This window comes from Mytilus galloprovincialis, chromosome 9 (assembly GCF_965363235.1).
Source record: "Mytilus galloprovincialis chromosome 9, xbMytGall1.hap1.1, whole genome shotgun sequence".
NCBI classification, from domain to species: domain Eukaryota; kingdom Metazoa; phylum Mollusca; class Bivalvia; order Mytilida; family Mytilidae; genus Mytilus; species Mytilus galloprovincialis.
The window spans coordinates 52857658-52875289 of NC_134846.1; the positions used below are offsets into that span (position 1 = coordinate 52857658).

General features: G+C 31.0%; 1 protein-coding gene across 1 annotated transcript; it reads left to right on the forward strand.

Annotated features, from left to right (window-relative positions):
* Positions 1–51: 51 nt before the first annotated feature.
* Positions 52–16360, forward strand: LOC143045273 (DNA excision repair protein ERCC-6-like). Its single transcript, XM_076217656.1, has 23 exons — positions 52–151; positions 1565–1796; positions 2023–2122; positions 2388–2505; positions 2879–2993; positions 3482–3615; positions 3921–4037; positions 4343–4601; positions 4946–5129; positions 5499–5627; positions 6042–6194; positions 6913–7048; positions 7368–7538; positions 8165–8341; positions 8612–8722; positions 8947–9042; positions 9373–9588; positions 10138–10248; positions 10686–10900; positions 11231–12183; positions 12563–12703; positions 13174–13363; positions 13843–16360. Exons 2-23 carry the CDS (start codon positions 1592–1594, stop codon positions 14369–14371), a joined length of 4560 nt encoding a protein of 1519 aa, XP_076073771.1. The 5' UTR covers positions 52–151; positions 1565–1591; the 3' UTR covers positions 14372–16360.
* Positions 16361–17632: the final 1272 nt, after the last annotated feature.

The following is a 17632-nucleotide window of genomic DNA, read 5'->3' on the forward strand; positions in this document are numbered from 1 at the left end:
AATAGCATTATCTCCGAGTGTTATGAAATAAAAAAAGCATGCCCCTTAGGATATAGAGATAACTTGTGTAATGTTTTTCAAAATGTGCTGATGCTAGTGATGGGATAAGTCTGTTTATGAAATCTCTGAATACTTTGAGATTAAATAATTGGTAATTAAGACATTGAAGATCGGTCTTTGAATTAAAATGTTTTGAATCAGTATAATAATACTTTAAACAGTCATACAGTGTACAGTTTATCTTTTGTTGTTATGTTTTAGATACATTTTACTCTCAAACCTAATCAGTAAATATAGTCCAATGAGGGGGGATAGGACCTTTATCGTGAAACTCTGGGATCGGGTGTTTTTAAGCTCGGGATTTCATGATTGACCCTTTCTGGATCAGAGAATTCTTTTTTCAAGTTTATTTAAATTCGGGACCTCAGGATTTCGTGTTTTTATTTTCGCAATCAGTACCCCTCATACCCCTCCCCCTTCCTATGTGTTGTATTAAAATTAAGAGTGTCAGGGTTTTGAACACGGAAACATGAAATAAAATTCGCCAAAAAGTGGCATGGAAAATAAAAATCGGGAAGAACGAATCATGAGATATGAAATCTTAACTATTATGGAAAAAAGTATCCAAGGTATTACTCAGCTGTTCTTGGAGATCATGCAGTCATTATTTACAGACATAGAGAACTTGTGTTCACCTCTTATTGTTGCTAGTTTTTTTTTTTATTCACACATGTTGAAAGTTATACAATTAAGGCTATTAATATATGAAAACCAATTAATTAGTTTATAATTTAAAACAATATCCAGGCTAACTTTGAATTAGTCCTGGTTTACTTTTTTAAGTAACATGTACAAGCATGAGAAATTTAGAGTACTGAGACAAAACACTGGAAAATAAATAAATGGAAACACAAAGCAAGCACATCAAACCAAACATGAAAAAACAAGAAATAAAACGTTGAAACATGAAAACAGGTGAAATGAAAAGAGTAAAACGTTGCACAAAAATAACCCTTTACCACCCTCTATGTATCCTGTTATGTGTGTGCACTGACTTCACAAAAATCTTGTATGTCTAAATATTGTAGCTAGCAAATAATGTAAAAAATAAAAGATACTTTTCTCTTCTATATTAAAAAAATCTACTAAAACAAATACAGAAAATAAAAGTATTAGCCTGTCAATTTAAGAAACAATGGTAGCTACTTTCTGTGCCTTATGTTAAAAGTTTTGTTCCTTAATTGCAGCTGCTGACTGGTTTCAGGGAACCACTTCATTATAGTCTGTTCATTTGACAATTCATAGCTGAAAGAAAAATGTCAATAAAATAAACAAAATGGTAGTAAGAAATCAGGTACACACATTTGTTTAGCATGATGCTGCATCCAAAACAAAATTGGAAATTTGAATAACATATACAATTTTTAGGTAAAAAAAGTTTGAAAAAAATATAAATATAATATAACTCTGAAAATTTTGATGATGAAATTATTTTTAGTTTTAGTTATCATAGCATGTTTTGTATCAGATAAAATGTTTATTCTGTTAAATCATTTTTTTACAGATTTTATATAATATACTGATTTCCGAAATGGAAAAGAAAATAACTTCTGGACACTTGATTGAGCCATCAGTCATGGAGACAGATCAGCACCAAGATTCAGCAGAGAAAGAGAAAGCCAAAAGTTTTCATGTCAACAGAGATTTAATACCTGTTGCACAGTTAGATGACCAAGCTTTTGATGAACTTAAAAACTTAGGACTAGATGTATTTAACCAAGAGGACTTTGAAGAAGGTATTTGCATGTAAAATCAAGTTCTTGGTTTATTTTTTGGCAGCAAGAATAAAAACTTATTATTTTTCTAATATGTAGCTTATAGAGAGAGATATGTTTGTTTCTTGTTTATAATTCATCAGATAGACAAGGGGATTTTTGGAAATCTTTGAAAATTAGAATATAATATGAGAACGTAAGTAAATATAAATGTTAATGTTTTTGTGAATTATATTTTTTACTTCAGGTGTTATGGCACAAGTAGGAGAGGTGTTAGCGAAAGAAGAAGAAGATAGAAACAAGAAAGTTTTAGAGAAGGATCTTAGGGCTGTTGAATTTGACATAAAGTAAGTCAGCAAGACACAAACAAAATATGTAGCAAGTAGTTAATCTGAATAAAATTTTCACATATCTTTATGTAACATCTTGTTGAAATTAGAAAGTCTTTATGCAAACACACTGTTCATGCTGTAATAATTATATAGGTAATGCATCTTTTGATAATACATTTTCAAAGTAAGGAATGTACAGAATATCGAAATAATATAAGCAGTACCTGAAATTTTGAAAATATGATATTTATGTATACAATTGTGTTAATTATTATTTCAGAAATGTTGAAAAAGAGTTGAAGCAGGTAACCACAGTTCTATCTTCCCTAAATACTGGCATCACATCTGCTTTTGTACAGAAAAGATTGTTAACTGTAAAGAAACAGAAGGAAAATAAGGTAAACAGTTATTGAAATTGTATTTCTGGTTTGCATTTCCTAATGGTCCACCTTAACAGGAATTACTTATAATTCTTATAAAATTAAAAACACACCAACCACTAACATTTACCTTCCCCGATTAAAACTGAGCAGAATCAGATTTTTTCATGTAATTGTAGAAGTGTAACTGAACTTTTTATAAGTCAAACAATCAATCTATGTTTCTTTAACGTTTGCTATATTTTATGTTCTTTGTGACACAGAAATTTACACCATTAGCTATCTAATTAAATGCTAGAATTTAGTTGACTGAGATAAAGAATTAGAATAGTTGTGCATGATTGATTCTTTTTAAAAAATAAATCAAATCTAATATTAATTTTTGTTTTAGTCAAATCAATTGATGATTTTAAAAGCAAAAGAGAAATCTTTAAAGAAGAAGCTTGGACTCAACATTGCGGAGTCTGAGGACGAGGAGGAAGGGGAAATAACTGATGAAAAACCTGGTTTGTATGCTTCATAGAAAATAATGAATTCAAAAAAAGGTCCCTTACATAAAAAATTTTTACTTACAAATATCCATAATATGTATAATTTGATCACATATAGTTTTAAACAGCATTAATAAGACGGGACATGGATATTTAGAATAAAATATTGAATGTATGTATTTAAATCAATTCTGTTGTGGTTGACGATATGCTGCAGGTATCCATTTCATGAGTTACACAGCCATGGAATAGCAGTTAATTCAGAATAGCCATGAGTTAATACATGTAGTAAATTCAGAACAGCCATGGAATAATAGTTAATTCAGAACAGCCATGGAATAAAAGTAACTTCAGAACAGCCATGGAATAATAGTAAATTAAATTTAGAACAGCCAAATTCAGATAAATGATAAAATTATGCAAGATCTTGACTAATTGACATGTTCAACCAATCAATAAATATTTGCATCAATTGTGATATTAATTTTACATTCTATTAATAGATTTAAATAAAGTCTTAGGACTTTCAAAGGCTTCATCAGATGAAACAGAACAAGAAAGAATGATCAGAACAGGAGAGATGACTCCATTTGGTACAATTGTTCCAGCAGACGGATCACCAGATAAGAAAACCAATGTAATAGACTTAAAATAGAATTCACACTTAAAACTATTATTTAAAGGGGGATATTTTGTAATAGCTGATATTTAAATTTTCCACAAAATTATTTTATAATTAATTCCATTTCACTTAAATGTTATTAAATTTTTAAAAACCTTTATTATTTTTTTATGAATCTTTTAAGATCCATTTGAAATAATAATGTACAGGAATATAACAATTTATACTTAAAATTTGTTCATCGTGTATGGTAAAAAAATCTAGGATGATTTTTTCCCCCTTTATTCTAGTATTTATGTTTCAAATAAATTTCTTTGTAGACTAGAGAGGAAAAGAAAATGGCAGCCATCATGAAGGCATTTGAAAAGATGGACAAGAATCAGAAAAGGAAGAGACAATCCCTTATTAGTCAATTACCAAGGAGAGAGAGTTCTGAGGTATTTCTTTATATATTGCATATAGTTTAATTTTAAATAAGTATTTCAATCCCCATAAACATTATTGGCTTAGTATGCCTTTACCAAATATTCAACTACAATAAACTAAATAATATTTTCGGCTGTGAATGCACAAGAAACCATTTGGATCATTCGAGCAACATTCAAGTAAGAATAAAAAAGTTGTTTATCTATTGAAATTCATAACAATTTTTCTTAACCATCTGTGAATTAACTAACAAAATTATGTGTCAGAATTTTCTGCAATCTATGATTACAAATTCCTGAAATTGTGTTTTATTTAGATTGAAGACGACAGTACAAATATAATTCCTGATAAGAAAGGAAGGAGGAAAGCTCGCAGTGACGAAGAAGGATCTTTGTCTCCATCCAAGTCTCCCAGAGCATTAGTTAAGAGCAAGTCAGATGGGGCTATGGATAAAAGACTATGTAAAATGGAAGACCTTCAAGATTATGAAGCCTGTGATGATGATGAAGGGGAAGAATACAAGCCAGATTTCAAAGAACAATCAGAGAGTGAAGACAGTGGTGTTGATAATACAGGTTAGAATTAAAACTAAAAATCTGTGATCTTGTCAATAGTTTAAAAAAAAAATGGTTATTTATATCTGGTTTATATCTGTCAGACAGAGTTTATCTGACTAAAATCATCTACATGATTGGTTTACCAAATTATGTTCCTTTTATACTTCTGAGCTCAAAGATTTTATCATAGAATCATAATCAGTAGATACATGAATGGGGAGATAATTCAGCATTTTCTCTTTAAAAAGCAATAGAAAATCCTCTTAATTTGATGACTGCAAGTGTAACCCTATAAGCATACATTTAATAATCCGTTTTTTCTGAAATACAAAATATATTACCATTATTGATTTAATGTAAAGATAAAAAGAAAAAGTTGAAGAAGAGGATACATGTACCAATAAAACCAAGGAGACCTCCAAAGTACATAGATTCTGATGAGGAAAAATGTGACAAGGAAGAAGGAGGAAAACAGAAACTTAGTAGAGAAAAATCATTGAGAACAACTGATGATGGAGATGAATATTCTTTTGACAAGAGAATTCGGTAATTAAATTGATGACATTTTTTGTTAGCTTGCAACCACTTCTTATCTTTTCTGTCAAGGTTTGAATGAAAAAAAAAACAGAAGATTAATTCAGATTCTACTGGGATATTTAGGAATGCTCTATTTTGCAGTGGCATACAACATTCTGTTAAAGCCTGTTGAATAAAGAGTGAAAATAATTTTGGTATGTTTACTTAAGGTGCCATGTATAGTTTTACTTACATATGGGATACATTTTGTACTTCTAAAATTTCTATCAGGAGGACTTGATATTTCTCTTTTACAGGTCCTAAGTGTATTTAATCCTAAATTGTATGGTTTTGATTGCATATATATAAACTATACTATAGCATAGTCCTTATTTGTAGGGATTTCGACAAAGCAGAGAGGAAGAAACAAGACCTGAGAGCAGCAGGAGAATTATCTGAGTCAGAGGAGGATGAGGAGATGGAAGGAGGATTTAAAGTCCCTGGGAGAATCTGGTCTAAACTATTCAAGTAAATACATTCATATTGTTAATAATAGGTTCAATTCATCTTAGTTTGGAAGAATTTTTTTACTAAATCCAGCTAAATCCAGTAGGCTTCAGTGTATTTGGGAATATGTAAGGTTGGAATGTTACTCTGCACTTGTGAAAGAAGAACTATATTTTACCCACTTTTTGCTTTCTGAATGTGATGGCAATAATTATTTATTCCTTTTACTTAGAAATCATTTTACTGCAGTTTTTTCTCTAATTTAAAAAATAATAATAAACATGTGTAACCGAAAGCAACAAAGCTTCACAGTTTGATAGTTAAATTTATAGACGTTATTGACAAATGCCTGATTGTGTTTAAAAAAATATGTTTGTGTCCTTCAATAAATGCTTCTCACAAGCTGTTAATATTTTTTTTTTATTGATAATACAGGTACCAGAAAGTTGGAGTAAAGTGGCTATGGGAGTTACATTGTCAACAAGCTGGTGGAATTATAGGAGATGAAATGGGACTGGGGAAGACTATACAAGCAATCGGATTTCTAGCTGGTCTACGTCAAAGTAAAATTAGAGACAAACATTTTTTGTAAGTATAAGAAGAATATACAAGATTCCGGTTTTATCAATCAGAGAAGCTTTACATTTCAAGTTTTTACATAGAGTGAATCTTTTCTATGTTTGTAAAATCTTCCTATTAATAAAATAATAAACAAAAAGAAACAAAACATTCCAAGGGGACATTCAAAACTCATAAGACAAAGAGAAACTCAAAATATAACATAGAAACTATAGACTGAGCTACACTTCACAATCAGAAACTAGGGGGGATTTCAGGTGCTGCCGAAGGGTAAACAGATTCTGCTGCATGTTGCAAATTTATAGATAGGTCACAATTAAGACGAAGAGGAGAGGATTGTGGTTACTACGTTAAGAACATATCCGTCGAATTCCCAAATTTGAGAGTTGATGGTGTTCTATAGTTCAAACTGACAGTCTCTTACTTATTTTAAAGATTTTACTTGTAAACTTTTATCTTGTTTCTATATTTTGATATTCAACTGATAATGTGTAACTAAAGATAACATTTGTATAAGTTTCCTCTCTAGCCCAAATTGGAGGGGACTGTGCCAATCTGCCTTCATTATTGAAAAAAAAGCATTCGCTTGTGTATCTTTCCTTTGAATTAAAATCCCCAATATATGTTTTCACCAATCCTATGACATGAATTCAAACATTTTCAATAATTCTCTGTTTTTTCTGGACTAATTAGGCTTGATTGGGTGTGATATGTTATAATATTTTAGGTTTAGAGGACTAGGTCCTACTATTATAGTAACTCCAACTACAGTCATGCACCAGTGGGTCAAAGAATTCCATAAATGGTGGCCATTGTTTAGAGTAGCTATACTCCATTCATCAGGATCATACACTTGTAAAGAGGTATGTAGACAAGATTTTACTGACAGTGTTGGTCAAATAAGGGATTCTTTAACCACAAGAAGATACATTCATATATTTGCAAATCAGAAATCCATTTTTTTATGTGCGAAATTTATTTACATTGCTTTTTACATCAAATACATTTAGAAGAGAAAAAAATGTACCAAACAAGCTAGAATGATATGTCTTTTGAGAAAGATTTCTATGAAAACAAGTTTTTTCTAAACAGCAATGAAGGTCATGATATAGGTCCCTAATGAATCAACTTTTCATCTTTACTTTATATACATATAAATAATATTTGTATATCTATTTACAGGCAGAACTAATAAGGACTATAATCAAAGAGAATGGTGTACTGGTTACATCCTACAGTACTTTGGTAATTCACCAGGAACTAATCATATCCTATAACTGGCATTACGTCATCCTGGACGAGGGACATAAAATCAGAAATCCTGATGCACAGGCTACATTGGCTGTAAAACAGGTTAGTTAAGTATACAGTATAAGTTAATTTGGAGCTGGTTTTCCAAAAAGTCCTTCTTCCAGTCCTGACCTGCAAAGTTCATTTTTGGTCAGATGATAATTGGCTGAAGTGGTCACTGAATGTTGGTTTGCCACTTTCATATTATCATGCAAACAAAGTTAGGTTTAGACTTTCTTTTCCCCTAGCACAGGCATTTTATTTGGTCAAATGAGGAGTAATAAATGTAAAACAAGCTATAACTAAATATGTTTTCTCGCAAAATGTTATAACTAACAAGGTTAATTGGTTGTTTTAGAGATGAGATGTGAAACTCAATTTTACCTCTGGTAACTTTAAAAATAAAAATGAAAGAAAACCAGTTAATCCAGTTATTTTCTCCTTGTTCATTGTCTTGAAGAAATAACTTTGAAAAAACTACAGTGCTTTAAAAAATGTAAATATATGAGAAGCAGCAATCAGACAAAGTCTACAAAGGAAGTGTTTTCTTTGTTCACATTACAAAGCTTGTGGATTTGAACCACTTGCTTCTGACCTACCTAATTTCTTATAAGCAGGAGACTATCTTGCTGAGTAAATGGTATCTTTTATAACTATAGGTAAACTATATCTTTTCTTCTCTATTTCAGATTAAATCACCTCACAGAATAATCCTGTCTGGATCTCCTATCCAGAATAACCTGAAAGAGTTGTGGTCCTTGTTTGATTTTATCTTTCCTGGAAAACTTGGTACTCTGCCAGATTTCATGTCACACTTTGCTGTACCCATTGTTCAAGGTGGATATTCTAATGCTTCACAACAACAGGTAAATATTTTTCCATGTGCATAAATTATAACTTTTCTTTGCAATTGATGTATTTGTATCAGATAAAAATAACATGTTCAGAAAAATATTTCATGATTGATAAATTTAGCAATGGTCAAACACAATTAAATGATTGGATAAATACTTTTAAGAAATGAGGAAAAAGTAAATGGTCTATATATGATGATGCAGTTGAGTATGTTATAACATAACCCTAATTGCATTGTTGAATCAAATCATATCCTAGTAAACTTTCACACTGTATTATAGGTTCAAACTGCGTATAAATGTGCCTGTGTACTAAGAGATACCATCAACCCTTACATGATCAGGAGAATGAAAGCTGATCTGAAGATTAATCTACCTAGTAAAAATGAACAGGTATAGCAATTCTTTTTATAACAAATATACTATTAGCAGTTTTGATTATATCTATAATAGCATTTTTGTGTGACTCTTATTAAAAAAAAATATAAAGAAGGAAGTACTAAGTAAAATTAAATAAGGTCAGTTTAAAAAAAGGCCCAAAAACATAAGGACCATTTACTTATGTTCTATTATACCAATCAAAGACAATTTGTAACATTATAGATGTTCCATTTCAGGTGCTGTTCTGTAGATTAACACAGGAACAGAGAGAGACATATATGGAATACTTATCATCTAGAGAATGTCAGTCTATATTGTCAGGAAAATATCAGGTAAATGGTAATTAATGATATGCAAATAGATATGGGATTTTATTTTAGCCAACATGAAATAAGATTATTAGAAAAGCAAGATGTACATTTGATGATGTGAAAATTGTTGAAATCGGCACATGATTTGTTATTAATCTTATCGTAATGAAGAGATTGCAGGTTTTGATTTAAACTATGACTGTAAAAATAGCTTTTAGAACAATAGAAAGGGTAAAGGATAGCAAAGAGATTTCAAAGCTCAAGTAGAGGTAATAAAGAGTTGTGTGTAAGTAATGTGAAAATACTGTTGTTCTGGCTGCTGTAAAAATCTGTTGTTATTGTTCATTTCAGATCTTTTCAGGATTAATCACACTACGTAAAATCTGTAACCATCCAGACATATGTACTGGTGGACCCAAGTTATACATAGGAGAGACTCCAGGGAATGATGAGACATTAGAATATGGATACTACAAAAGATCTGGGAAGATGATAGTTGTAGAGGCATTATTGAGACTGTGGAAGAAGCAAGGTCATAAAGTTCTGCTTTTCTCACAAAGTACTGTTGTAAGTACATTTTTGTATTCTATCACATGTGAAGTTGAACATTACATCCTATATTAGACCATATTATAGGTATTTTACTTTTGACAAGGTTTTTTTCCTTATCCTTTGTCTTGAAATAGTTCTCATTTAAGAAAATCTTTCAGAATTTGATATTGACACGAAATAGCTTTTTTGTGCTGATGCAGCCTAAAGAAATTACTAATCAATCAATCATAGTTTGATATGAAAGAACAAGTGTTCCATAAAAAAATAAAATTCAAACTGCACAACTTCCAAAGAAAGAGCTTAAGGATAACATTGGTACTTTGAAAAAGGATTCTAACAGACTTGTAATGCCGATACACTTGTCTATGTCAAGTTTTCATACTTTAAATAAACAATTGAACACAAAGTACTTCAGTGCTAAAATGATTACAAATTAATATTTAAAAACAATTGCATTAAACTGAATAACTTTTTGTAATATTTCTGTTTAAGAAATTTGAATATTATAATTTTGTTGATTTGACCTCAATATTCTCACTTCATTATCTTTTGTTTATTGAATAGATGTTAGACATCTTAGAAAGATTTATATCCAAACCTAAATACAGCTACCTTAGAATGGATGGTTCAACCCCCATATCTTCCAGACAGCCACTTGTAAACCAATTCAACAAGGTATGCTTTTTTATATCACCATTACTTCATAGATAGATCTCTAAGCCATCATAGTTCCGTTGTGTTTGATAGAATCAGAATTTGACGTAATTAATATACTGTGGATTTATTAATATTCATTGAATACCAATTTACTTGGGAACATGGGAACCAATTTAAATATTCAACGAAATACAAGTTTTCTAAAGGAATTTATGCAGACTTTGCCATAACTATGAATTTAAATTTCCACGAATATACAAGTTTTCCTCAATCCACGAAAATTGATACCAATGAAAATAAATGAATCCGCAGTATCATAAATAAAAAATAAAATGACAAAATCTATTTCCTTTTGGTCGGTGTGAAAAAGAAAATAGAAAAACAGTGATATAAATTCCTAAGTAAATCTGTTTTAAATTAAATTCATTTAAGAATTCTGCATTACTTTATTTTAGGATGATTCCATATTCTTATTCTTACTGACAACCAGAGTAGGTGGTCTTGGTGTAAACTTGACAGGTGCTAACAGAGTCATCATCTTTGACCCCGATTGGAACCCCAGTACAGATACTCAGGCAAGGGAGAGAACTTGGAGAATTGGTCAGACTAGACAGGTTACAGTCTATAGACTGGTAACTACAGGGACCATAGAGGAGAAAATATACCACAGGTAAGAAATATGTTATCACAGTGTATTGTTATATTAAGTAATTATGTTCGTCGTAATTTAAAATTTTCTTTTTCCTTGATGCAAGTTTTCGATCATCTAGGAAAAATTTGTGTATTTCTGTAATTTTGAACGTTTTGAATTCAGAAATGATTGGCATAGCTTTAGTTAACAACATTCTCAATAACATAAACTGGTAAATATTTATTTTAGCATGTTAATCATGTGAAATTGAAATTAAATTACTTGGTTTTCCAATGTAAAAATATTCTATTATTGTGTTACATTATGAACTTGTAATCGAATTATGTGTTCATTGACATGTCTTTTCAGACAAATCTTCAAACAGTTTCTAACCAATCGAGTCTTAAAAGATCCCAAGCAAAGAAGATTCTTCAAAGCAAATGACTTATATGAGTTGTTTGATTTGAATGTTGATTGTAAGGAAGGAACTGAGACAGGTGCCCTGTTTGCTGGTACTGGATCAGAAGTAAACAAAGCTGAGGTAAGGAGGAGAGTCAAACAACACAAGCTCAACAGATTTGACCTCATGAAAGAAAAACAAGAAAAACTGAAAGCACAAAAAGAAAGTGAAAGTAAAGAAAGTGCAAAAGCTGACATTGATATGGAAGATGTCAAGAAAAATTTTGATGAAGATGAGGTAAATAGAATGAAAGAGATAGCTAAGAGGCTAAGTCAACAAATAATGACGGGGATGTTTAAAAAGGCTAATGAGACGAAAGATATAAATAATATAGTGGAAGAAAATTCTGAAGAAAATTCAAATGGATCTGGTTTAATGAAAGTAAATCAAGAGAATGTAAATAACAAGGATGTTGATTGTGGGGAGGAATGTAGTGAAACTATTGATCTGTCTCAAAACCACTGTATAACTGTTAATGATGATGAACAGCCAAGTACTTCAAAATCTACTTTATCAATTGGAAGTAAAACAACCAGCATGCTAAAGGATATGTTAGTAGCTGGTAAACAAAGTGATCTGCATACACATTCATTCTCCACTAGTGAAACACAACATAAACACTCTTCTTCTAGTGTTGATCATCATAAATCCCATAGAGAACGTACACATAGTCATTCCAAAGGAGAAGGTAAACACAAGGTGTCTCACAGAGAGCGTAAACATAGTGAGTCTCATGGAAAGCATAGTCACTCTAGCAGTCCTCATAAACACAAACATTCTTCTAGTAAGGATTATAGACATTCCTCTGAAAATGGGAAGGATAGACACAGAAAAGATAAGAAGAGGAGACGAAAGGATGCAAGTATGTTTACCATTTACATGAATTGTGTAACTGGCTCTAATCTAGTAATATAATCTTGTCCTTTGTAAAATTAAGGAGATATGGCCTATGATTGCCAATGAGAAAAATATCCACCCGAGTTCAAATGATGTAAATGCATGCAATTATGTTATCGTTGTAATGCTCACTAATCAAAATTTCTTTCAGACAAAAAAGAACTTACTTTGTGATACGGTTAAAATTATGAGCAATCTACATGTATGTGTATGGAAATGTTTAGTTTAGAAATGCAAGGTTATTTATGTTTTCTTATCCGAAAAATTGTTATGATAAACATACTTTTAATTAGAATTAGCACATTGAGATTAACATGACTTGATTTATATGTTATTAATTACAGAGTGTGAAGGAGAAAGGATTCCTAACCTGGTAAAGAGTGACACTTACACACCAGCAGCTGACGAGGAGGAGGAGATAGATAGAGAGAAAGAACATGCTGCACAGGATGATTATGTTCTTCAGAAACTCTTCAAGAAAAATGGTAGGTGATTTGGGCTCCTCTGATATACATTATATATCTAGAATTGTTAAAAGCTCTTCAATGATAAAAAACGTGTTCATATCATATATCACTCTCTTAACCACTTAGACAACTGCTGTTGGACATTAAATTCCGAAGTGAAATAAAAAAAAGAAAAAAACCATTAAGAAACAGTGCAAGTTTCTATATTTGGAAAAGACAATTACCATGTAACAGGTTAAATAAGTATAGGAGTAATAATAATTCTTCTCCTATTTTCTTAATTATTGGAATAGCTGTAAGAACAAGATGATGTGGTATGATTGCAAATAAGGCAACTATTCACACGAGACCAAATGAAAAATACAGTATAAGAAATAGAACATTGATAAAATGGAATATGTAGACAGCTCTCTCATAAGTAGAAAGGTTATTTAAGGTAAAGTAAATGTAGGGAAAATTAAGTTGATTTACAAATTATATTTTGTCAGGTATACAAGGTGCTTTGAAACATGATGTGATTATGGACCCTAGCAAACATGATTATATGATAGTGGAGGCAGAGGCTGATAGGGTTGCTACAGAGGCTGTTAAAGCTCTTAAAAGGTCAAGGTCACAGTGTCTAGGAGCAATGTCTGGAGTACCAAACTGGACAGGGAATCATGGTACCGTCGCTAAAAAGTAAGTTTTTGTCCAAGTTATACAACATCTCGGGAAAATTTTATACAACTTGTTTTTTGGCACAAGAAACTTGTTGAAAAATATATTTTTCAAAAAAATATTACCAAGTAATTTTATGAGCGATTTTTATAAAATAGATACCATATAATAACATAATATTATGGCCAAATAAATAATAGAACTTTAAACATTTCTCCACCTTATGGTATTTATTTGATATAAAACTCAGATGTGTGGTTACTTGGTAATATTTTTTTGAAAAATATTGATTTTAGTTGAAATGATAGAACTTTTTTCTGTCCTATGACTGTAGGTCATGATGGTGTAGATATAAATTAAATTTGACAAAATGACATGAACTGTAATTATTATTTTATGTCTGGGGCAATTTTTATGGTTGGAAAAAAACATGTATATTTATACAGACCTTTATATATCACTTTTAATTATGGAAATTATAATGTGGTTTTCTTTTTCAGACCAAGATTTGGACAGAAGAAAAATTCCCAGTTACTTGAAACTGCATCATCTGATCTTCAAAAAATCAAGAAGATTGAAAAGGGTGAATTTTCTGGTGAAAAGAGTCTCTTTGATGGTACTAAGGCAGGAAGTGTTGTGATAAATACAGATACTGGATCTTCAGCTCCTGAGGTCATGACCTCAGATGAACTTTTAACCCGAATGAGAAGGAGAAATGTAGTCAGTGGTAACTCAACTGCTACTACTTCTATTGGTGCTGAAAACAACGAAGAAAACCAACAAGATGATGATTCATCAACTCTAATAGTAGATGATGATTCATTTAAACTTATAACAGAAATCAGAAACTTTATAATGTTTGAATGTCAGACAATGTGTAAGGGAACAACTCAGGAAATTTTAGATGAATTTGGACCAAGATTGCCTCCTGCTGAAACAGCAAAATTTAAATCTATGTTGAAATCCATCTGTGACTTTGACAAAGTGGATGGCATTGGATATTGGAAACTGAAAAACTCATTCAGATGACATTATTGTATTTGTTAAGTTTGTAAACAAATGAATTCCAAAAGGCAGCATTTAAAATGTATGTAGCAGCATAAATGAACAAAAAAATTGTTATGAAACCAGTAATCACTGAAATCATTAGAATATTATGTATGATCAAGAAAGATTTTGCCATATAGAACTTTTTTTTTGTTTTCATTTGTACAAATTAACATAACATGCAAAACATACAACTTTAAGGAGTAGGTCCGGTAAAGGCCGATTTTGGCCTCAAATTTCAGGTTCATCTGACGAAACATTTTGGACACTTTTTAAACACTTAAGTGTCTATTTCAATTGATTCAATTAGTTTATGTAACAGATTTTAACTGATTCAGTCATTAAAAACTCTCCGATTCAAGCTAAAATATAAAAAATCTATCAAATATGCAAAAAATCGTCACTTTTCAGATGTTTTTTTTTTTGTCAAAAATGAAAGTGTTCATCCTCAACCTTTATGTATGTTATGTATTACAATTAAATGCAACTTACATTTTAATGTTATGAATGAACACGAATGCAGCCACTTTCATTTAAGACGGAAACCATCTAAAATTTAACTAAAATGCTAAAATTGTGAAGATTTCAGTAATTTAACATGACTTTATGATGTTATTACCCGATATATGTGCATTGTATTGTCAAAAACAGCTCGTATTTGTGTAGCAGAAACATTCTACTTTCCAATAAATAATTTAAAGATTACATTTTCGCAATTTTTGCAAAACTGCTATATTTTGGGGCCAAATGTGGGCTTACTGAACCTACCCCTTTCTAGTACCTTCTTTTTTAATTTCAGCAGTAAAATTATTATTAATGTTTTATATACCAGTATTACTTGATTTTTTTTCACTTGACTGGGCGGAGTTTAACAGGTTGGCTTATTTAAGACCAGTCCATCTATCAATAGGTGTTTCGGGATAAACTCATGAATGAAGAGTCCAGTTATACGCCCTATATCATACACTCAGTTCATTTGTATATAATTTGGTGACACTGATAGGTGATTAGAAATCAATTATAATTATAACCGTCATCATCCTTATCACACACATCTTCAAATAGACTCTCCTTATGCAAATTAAAACTTTAGCTCTGCCCGATCAGTTGAAATAACATTGGTAATATCTTACTTCAAAATGCAAGTCTTCAATTACTTTAAAGGCTGACACATGAATTTTTAGTACCTATAAGATAGATGGTTATCTTTTATAGATTTTTTGTATATTGATTGCGCATCTGTTTGTTGTAATTTTTTCTCTTTTTTGTTACAAGTGCAATATCAGGGACTATTTGCTGTGCTGTTCATGTTTTTTTAAGTTTTGAAATGTGTGAGTACTTTTTGCTTTGAGAATGATGAATTCAATTTGTAAGTTTATAAAGTTATATAGGAAGATGGTTGTGGCCTTATAACGTATATTTAAGTTTAACGATAGAATTTTCAATATTATAATTTGATTAACCTTATTTACTTGGCATTAGTTTCTGTAAATTTCTTTAAAATTAAAGGAACCCATGTCAGCTTGTTATAACCAGAAGAGTGTCTCAGGAAGTTTTGATAAAAAGGGCATATTGAGCATTTTTTTCTATTTACACCCCACATTTAGGTTTGTATCATTTCTTCATCACATGTTAATGTAGAAATCAGCTAATTTTTATCAAGAAAATAAATCTAACAAAAATAAGAATAAAAATATGATATCTCAAATCAGATTATTACTTTGATAATATCAATGCTAAACATTTTTAATTAACTTTCAAAGTAAAAAAAAAAAGTGACATAGTCCATTTTATTACAAAAAAAATTCAATGAATTGTTGTAGATTGATTTTCGTTTTGATGGTTTATAAAAAAAATAATGTTTTTATGTTTATTTTATCATTATGATTATATTATAGTTGAACTATTATCATTCATTTTGATATGTCTTTCTTGAACCAGAGAACAAAAAATAAAGATGTTTAAAACTTGTGATTTGTTTGTCTGTTTGTGAATATAAAGATTAGGGTATACATTTATGAAAAAGTAACTCAACAACACAATAAAACTGTAAAAAATGCATCTACAGGACAGATACTGACTAGCTACAGGACACATACTGACTAGCTACAGGACACATACTGCCTAGCTACAGGACAGATACTGGCTAGCTACAGGACAGATACTGACTAGCTACAGGACAGATACTGACTAGCTACAGGACAGATACTGCCTAGTTACAGGACAGATACTGCCTAGCTACAGGACAGATACTGCCTAGCTACAGGACACATACTGACTAGCTACAGGACAGATACTGCCTAGCTACAGGACACATACTGCCTAGCTACAGGACACATACTGACTAGCTACAGGACAGATACTTACTAGCTACAGGACAGATACTTCCTAGCTACAGGACACATACTTCCTAGCTACAGGACAGATACTGGCTAGCTTCAGGACAGATAGTTTAGCTACTGGACAGATACTGTCTAGCTTCAGGACAGATACTGGCTAGCTACAGGACAGATACTGCCTAGCTACAGGACACATACTGACTAGCTACAAGACAGATACTTACTAGCTACAGGACAGATACTGCCTAGTTTCTTTAAATTTATACCAATAATATTACTGTGAATTCAGAAAAGTTTGCATGGATTTTCAGTTTTTATTATACAACTTCAAACATTTATGTGGTACATGTATAATGTTATGATGTCTGTGCTGTCTTCCATAACTTCAGAAGACATTATATTTCCAGATATTATATAGTATAATTGTATGGTTTTGTACCTCAAGGTTCCATACTTCAAAAGGAATGTTGGGATTGATTTTGTTGGTCATGACTTAAAATTAGGGGTCAAAAAGTGACCAAAATGAACAAATACTTTCATGTTTCCTATAATAACCTTAAGTCCATGGATCTCTGTAAAATTGTACCATAGTGATCAATACCAAAAAGGAAGGTTTGGATTGTTTAGAGAGGTTATAGCCCCAACCGTTCAGGATTTAGGGACAAATAGGTGGCTAAAAACAATACTTTTCTTATACATTTTATAAATGAATTATTTTCATGACCAATTTTAATGGGTTTTAACTCAAAGTCTTAAATTCTAAGGTTTCTGTAATATGCTGAATTTAGCTGTGCATTAGATTTTGGATTTGAGGATGCTTTTTACAGGAGAGTGATCTTCAGAGAAAAATTAAATATACTGAGAAGCTCACATCAGTAGTTGGAGAGTTGACACTTTGTGTGAT